A 7,605-nucleotide genomic window follows, 5' to 3' on the forward strand; every position below is an offset into this window, starting at 1 on the left:
CTTTCCGGAAGATGCGTATGAATTATAAGTAACGCCACCACCTCGGGTTCATCCCCCCGCCTTCTCGAAAGTCTGGAAAATTCTGTGCCCTTCTTTAAAAGCTTGTCAGATGTTTGGCTGCAAGACAACGTGGACGTGAAGCAAACTCATCAAAAGCTCATATCCTGCTCGGATTCAAGTGTGACTGGTGCACAACGATTGCACGATTTCAACGCAGCTCTAAACTGTAGCGTGTGTTGTATTTATAGTAGCATTCACAAGTAGCTAAGGCTAGCTTTAACCAACGTTAGTTAGCTTGCTAGCGTCAGGTTGTTGTTTGCCGCACTTGGCGTGGAAGTAACGCTAATTAGCTTTAGCCACCACTACTATTAGCCGGTGTTAGTTTGAATTGTGGTGCAGGTCATAGTAGGAGGGGTAAATTAGCTTCATGACAATGACTGCAGAGGAGCAGACAAGTGAAGGACAACACACCATCCCAATGGAGGGAGAGGACATCACACCAAAGAAAGACGGGGGTGTTTTAAAGGTAAATACTAGTTTTTTGGTACGTTACTATATATGAATTCAGCTAGCTGCGTGGTTAGCTGGCTGCTTGTTGTTGTTTACTAATTCGGCTAGGCTAACGTTAGCTGTTGTTGTCTTGTTATCTAGGATATCGCCTCAATTAAAACAGCTAATGCAAGCTAACTACAGTGTTGACAACATCGTAACGCTATTTATCTTGTATCCTATCATTGGTTTCATAGCCAAATTATTACTAGGATGTCAACAACATGTATAATTAGCCATTTCAATCGTCCATGTTTCTAGAAGGTTCTGGAGCCCCGGAGAAATGCAGAAGCTATTAATGCTGATGGGGACATTTAATATTCAAACGCGCACACACACAGGGATTTGAATAAGACGTTACAGCTCACGTTCATTCACAATGAAGGATTTGGCAGCTTTACCTCCTATGATTCAAAGTACCAGACTGCAGGGTGGGTGTACATGACAGAAATGTGTGGGACTGGCTTTTCGTGTCTGCTGCAGAGTAGATTTTTTTTTTTTTAAATCTCTAATAATAATCTACTAATTTTTTATTTTTATTTTTTTATTTTTAATTCTCTTCTCAATGTCTGTTTTTCAAGCTGGTGAAAAGGGAAGGCACAGGCACAGAGCTTCCCATGACTGGTGACAAAGTATTTGTACATTATGTGGGCACACTTCTGGATGGCACTCACTTTGACTCGAGCAGAGACAGAGGAGAGAGGTTTTCCTTCGAGTTGGGCAAAGGTTGGTTTCATATCTAGCAGAGACATGAACGTTCACCTGCCATAGTTGCACAGCCAGTGTTGGTAATCGGTCTTCTCTGTGTTTAGGTCAAGTAATAAAGGCATGGGACATTGGTGTAGCCACAATGAAAGTGGGGGAATTGTGCCAGCTCTTCTGTAAGCCAGAGTATGCTTATGGATCTGCAGGCAGCCCACCCAAGATACCCCCCAATGCTACTCTTGTTTTTGAGGTAAGTGTCAGTGATATCTTACTGGGTATCCATATTACTGGGTATTTTGGTTGAAAATACACTATACCTTGATCCTTTGTTGGTTTGAAAAGATATTAAGATGTTAATTTACATCTGCACACTTGTAGGTGGAACTGTTTGAATTTCGAGGCGAGGACATAACGGATGATGAGGATGAAGGAATCATTCGTCGCATTATCACTAAAGGGCAGGGATATTCCAAGCCAAATGAAGGAGCTGCTGTTGAAGGTAACACAGCTATTTCTTTGCTAATATAGATACAATTGACCTGCTTATAGGGGTCCCTTAAGAGTGAAAATACAGCAAGATCAACATCACCAGAAATCATTAATATGACATGTAATAGTGATTAGTACATTTAATCTAAATTCAATTTTGATTCATTTCAATCCTTGGAAAGCCGAGTTAGTGTATATTTTTAGGTGAGCGCAGTTCTAGGCGTTTGCGCTTTCAATCCAAGGACACTTTATGGAGTCCCTATGTAATAATGTAACAATAGTAATAAGTGACATTGCTATAACAATAGCAATGGTAGCCTACTTTCTTTATTAAGCTTCAACCATTATGTCAGACAATAACTCTTTAAACATCTGAGGATGTGTTTGCATAGAGGTTTTTGTTTCTTCAAATTCACTGATTGGATTTTTAAGCCATACAAAGACACCAACGATGAATTTGCACAAATTGGTTTGCTTAAAGATTATGGTGGTATGCTGAGCCTGAGCAACACATGAATCGATATAGAAATGCATGCAAGTGTGCAGGTGCATATTTTAAACTTTACCTGATATTTGATGCTCAATTTGGTACACCCAAAATTTGTCTTTTGACTGTCAAATCACTCACCCACTAACCCATCCTTCATGGAGAGCAGAGGCTGTAGTCAGGTTGAATTTATGTTGGTTACAATAGATTCCAAAAATTGTAGCTTTAACACCTTGCATTGTGCCACCTCTACTGTTAACCTCACAAGCATAGAGACCAAAGAGCACATTTTCACCACAGACATTTAACTTAAGAAGAGCTATAAAGTCCTTCCTCAAATTAGCAAAAACTGCTGTATTGCCTTCAAACTGGACTTCCTGGTTTCTTATTTCACCTTCTTCATCCATCTCTGTGGTACTTGTAACAACACGCCAACACCAATATAGCTCCTTTTGTTGGTTTGGGGAATATAATGTATGCACCTGCTCACAAACTTGGCATGGTTGTACTCGTATGTGAGGATTGAGACGGAAGTTGTGTCATATTTTGGCAGAAATTTGTGTTTTAAATGTATGAGCATACAGATGGGGACTGGAGAAGTGGATGATTGTAGGACTTCAGAGTTTTGCTTCTTTTTCCTCATCATGAAAGCTGGCACCCACTGGAGTCTACTGTAACTGCTGTGAATCAAAGCTGCCTACAACTGCTGTTTTTGTTTGTTTGTTTTTGTTGTTTTTAAACAAACATTCACAGCCACCTTTCGATTGTAATAGGGGTGAGGGGGTGAGTTTGATACTTAAATGCTTAAATCAAAGTCATTAAAAATGCTATTGTGTTGAATTCTAAAATCTCCTCCTAAAGTTCAAAACAAATTGTGGACTCCTTTCCACAATACAGATGGATTCCTGCACAACTGGCAAAAGATGGTGTTTGTAAAGTTTTGGGGTCTTGTTTTTTTTTTCTTCTCAAGCAAATCCTACTCAAGGCTCAACTTGTACAACTAGTGTTATTGATATTGAATAGCAGCATTTAAATGACTAGTTTGACAAAAATAGTTTTCACCAACTATGTCAGATTGTGGGATTACTTTACTGTAATTTATTTAGGCATCCTTAACAAAACAAAATATGTAGCTTGACCGTTTGGAAATTGCATCACTTGTCTTCAAGTGCCATTTCCCCACTGCTCTCAAACTATTGCATGTTTGTACAAGTTTGTGGCTAAATTGAGAGTCTGGTTTGTAGTACAAGCTAACCCCCCGGCATTTTTCAATCCCTTTCAGTAACTGTGGAGGGTACCTATGAGGGACGTGTATTTGACGAGAGAGAATTGAAGTTTGAGATTGGAGATGGAGAGAGTCTTGGCTTTCCAACTGGATTGGAGAAAGCTATCATGGCTATGGAGCAGGGAGAGGAGGCACTCGTCACTATTAAGCCTAAGTATGATCACATGTACTAAGACGCAAATACTTACTGTTTTTCTGTAGTAATGTGTTGTCATAGGGAGAAAAGTGTGAACACAATCAACTACACTGCAATACTGTTAAGTTAAATTGCAACAGGTAATACAACATTTATACACAGCATTTGAGATAACTAATAAGTGTCTTTGATTTGTAGATATGGCTTTGGAAATGTAGGCAATGCAAAGTATAACATTCCTGGAGGAGCAACACTGCAGTACAAAATCAAACTGACAGCCTTTGAGAAGGTAAAAACATCTTGGCTCTGTGTTGCAAACACAACTAGGCTTTAGTTGGCCAATTACATGTCAGCTGTGCAGAGCGTCATTTTCCCTTCTAAGGCGTGATTTAATGTCTTTTTTCTTTAGGCTAAGGAATCGTGGGAGATGAACACGGTAGAGAAGCTGGAACAGAGCAGCATTGTCAAAGAGAAGGGAACGCAGTATTTTAAGGTATGCAGGGGGTATTTACAAAGCACACAGCTATAAGGAGAATTTATAAGACCGAGAAATACTTTTTCATGTTTTCCAGTGCACTGATTTCATATGTTTCAGGAGGGAAAATACAAGCAGGCGTCAGTGCAGTACAAAAGGATTGTGTCATGGCTCGAACATGAATCTGGTTTGTCAGAGGAGGACGAGAAGAAGGTGAAAGCATTGCGGCTGGCTGCACATCTGAACTTGGCCATGTGCTTCCTTAAACTACAGGAGCCAAACCAAGCCCTAGAAAGCTGTGACAAGGTATCTATCTGTTGTTTATGAGACGGTGTAGTCCCTCCATTTGCCCAGGAGTGTTGCATTGTAGAAAAGACGTTTCGGCTCCCATCCGGAATGACTTCCGGATGGGAGCCGAAACGTCTTGAATTTGAAAACATTGTCCAGATGACTACGACTGAAACCTTTTCTACAATTTGTTTATCTTTAAGCTGGACACACATATGACAAAGATTTGTTGATGATTCATTCACTATTCATTAAGTATTTAGGTCTGAGTATTGTTGGTGTTAATGTGAGAAGTGCCTTAATTCTTTGTTACGTTGAGTATAGTTTGTGTGTGTTATATGGGTAGACTGCTTTACTATAATTGCCGATTATTTATGTGGTTAAATGCCTTAAACATGCATTATACTCTGTTCATGATTGTAGGCTCTGGAGTTAGATGCATCCAATGAGAAGGCTTTGTTCCGAAGGGGAGAGGCACTGTATGCTATGAAGGAGTTTGACAGGGCAAGAGATGACTTCCAACAAGTTATTCAGCTGTATCCTGCCAACAAGGCTGCCAAGAGCCAGGTATAGTGGCATGTGTCTTAAAGGATAATTGCAACAACTTTCAACCTGGGTCTTATTTTCCTAGATTTTGCCATCATGATTGAGTTTGTTACAAATCCAAAAAAAGGTTCATAGCGATAAATGCATGTCTCCTTTTTTTATAGTCAAGACTCATTTTGCTGTGAGATCTGGCTATATTTATTGTGCTGTCGTCCAAACTGAAACAGGCACATATTGGTCTCTTAAATGTATTATTATATCTGGTATGAGCTCATTTGGCGAAATAAACTGTTGCTGCTGCATTCATTTGCTGGTTGTCATATTTACTAAGTAGGATAGGTGGGGATGTTTGTACACTCTGACAATGCCCTAATTATCCTTCAGCGCATATCAAATTGGTCTTTGAAAAATGAGATCTGGAGAATTTCATTGTATTGTATCTTCTGGGTGTTGCTGTACCTGTGTCATATCTGAAAATATGCTTGTCTAACCTCTGCTTCATTATATCATGCTAGATGGCTCTTTGTCAGAAGCGTCTTAAGGAGCAGCATGAGAAGGACAAACGCATCTATGCCAACATGTTCCAGAAATTTGCAGAGAGGGATTCCAAGGTGAAGAATTGTGTTTTGTACAACAGGCACAAGAGGGTGGGATAATAAGCATGTTTTTAGATTGTCAGAGACTGAAAAGTAAAAAAAAAATGCTGATTTGTTTTGGGTTTTTTTTCTCTCCCCATGAACAGAAAGAAGCAGAGAAGGTGAAGAGTGAGAGTAAGGAGAACGGCGATGATGAGATGGAGATTGAGAATGGAGAAAAGGCATAGATGAAGATGTGACTTATGGTTCATCTGTACTTCGGACTTTTGTAACTTCAGCCGTGTGTGTGTGTGTGTGTGTGTGTGAGCGTGTCAACGTGAACACTGATTTTTGGGGAGCATCTTCGCTAGCGTTGTTTGTATTTGGGTTTTTGCTGTGGCAGCTGCACGAGCTGGTGGGGCTTCCCCAGCTAATGGCACTGTGGGATGTGGTTTTAATGAATGAATTGTGTGCCACAACCCCACCCCCAAACCCTTTCAACCCACAACTTTGAACTGCACACATGTTTTCACAGTGTTTTGGGTAGGTAAAAAGTGCATCCAAATGTTAAGTGCAGAATTTCAAACCCTCACCCGTGAAGGGCTAGACCATTCACCTAGCACTACCCTCTCTCCTATACCCCTCCACACATTTTATGCTATCCCTCCAACCCTCCTCTCATGGGCCTACTGATCAATTCCTGGAGTTGTGTTGTTTGTGTGCATAGGTATGATCTGTCGGAGTGTCTGTGTCCCAAAGTATGTATGTAGCAGCACTGTGGATAGGTGGAGTAAGACGTTAGCCTGGAATAGCTGTCGAACTTCAAGCTTCTCTCTGTCTAAAGATGGCGCTCCCCTATAGCCCCCAGGGTAAAGGACTGTTCACCTTTTGCTTTGGAAATATTGAGTTTGTACTTATTAATTCTTTTCCAGTGTTGTGCTTGTGATTTCTGTATTGCTCTTGAAATGATGAATACAACCAATTGCTTAACTGGAATATGTGCAACTTTAAAGCAGCTAGAAAGGACATTAATTAGCTTCTCCTGGACACACTCAAGTAATAAGCCGTTAAGTCTTGGTCTTAATTTACTGTAAAAAGAACCTGTATGAATGTGTGCATCCGATTCAGGCTGTTAAAGTCGGTACGCCAGAGGAAGATGTGGGCCTTGTTCATGTTAGTCTACAACACCTGTAGAGTGGGGCAGAAACGGAACTAGGGGGCTAATTTAAAACGGGGCTGTGGGTCATGTGTTGAGTTTATCTTTGTCTGTTGGAAGGGTCACAGCTTAGTCTGCCCTGATAGACTGATATAATAAACAATACCTACAACTTGATTGAGTGTGATATTCTTGACTGTTACATCTGTTTCCCTCGGTTTCCAGTTACCATGCAGTATCCATTTTGTCCCCTATCCTGTCTTCTTCTTATAAACCAAATGTGGCAAGGGAAAAAAAAATGTTTCTTCACGTATATGAAGAACTGTGGTAACTTGTCAAAAATGTTAAGTACACTGACACAAAGTACTTGGGTGAAAAATAAGGACTCTGTTGGCAAGTCACAGAAGGAATTAATTCTGCCCAACTTTTACTCCATGATTTTGAGCTTGTTCATACATGCTGTCTTATAGCACTTGTTTTGATTGATGGTTAAAACAATAAAAAAATTAGGTGACCCTTTCAGTTTATATTTCAATTTCCATTTGAAATCCAGTTTTAGCTTTAGATATTAATTTATAGCATATCAGCCTGAAATTGTAATATTTCACATTCTTAATTTTAAAATAGGAACAAATTTGCATGAGTCAAAATGTTATGCAAAATGTCATGAGTCATGGAAATTCAACTTCATTTGAGTTGTTTAAACTTTAAAGATTAGTAAATTCATTAATTAGTCAACACAAAATGAATTAGTAACCATTTTGATAATTAAATTATATTTAAAGCCAGACTTCCATGGGGAGTATTATCATTCTGCTATTCTGTGAATTATAAATTAAGTATCTTTGAATTTTGCACTGTATGTCACTCAATTGTGGGGAATTGAATGCCATTTTTCATTATTTTCTGTTATT

At 39.5% G+C, this 7,605-nt stretch overlaps 1 protein-coding gene across 1 annotated transcript; it reads left to right on the plus strand.

The window, feature by feature from the left end:
• The first annotated feature begins 49 nt into the window (after positions 1 to 49).
• fkbp4 (FKBP prolyl isomerase 4) lies at positions 50 to 6,868 on the plus strand. Its single transcript, XM_044194687.1, has 11 exons — positions 50 to 526; positions 1,131 to 1,275; positions 1,362 to 1,504; positions 1,633 to 1,753; positions 3,513 to 3,669; positions 3,850 to 3,940; positions 4,061 to 4,144; positions 4,247 to 4,432; positions 4,838 to 4,981; positions 5,476 to 5,571; positions 5,703 to 6,868. Exons 1-11 carry the CDS (start codon positions 428 to 430, stop codon positions 5,781 to 5,783), a joined length of 1,347 nt encoding a protein of 448 aa, XP_044050622.1. The 5' UTR covers positions 50 to 427; the 3' UTR covers positions 5,784 to 6,868.
• Positions 6,869 to 7,605: the final 737 nt, after the last annotated feature.

This window comes from Siniperca chuatsi, linkage group LG4, assembly GCF_020085105.1.
Source record: "Siniperca chuatsi isolate FFG_IHB_CAS linkage group LG4, ASM2008510v1, whole genome shotgun sequence".
In the NCBI taxonomy this organism is placed as follows: Eukaryota; Metazoa; Chordata; class Actinopteri; order Centrarchiformes; family Sinipercidae; genus Siniperca; species Siniperca chuatsi.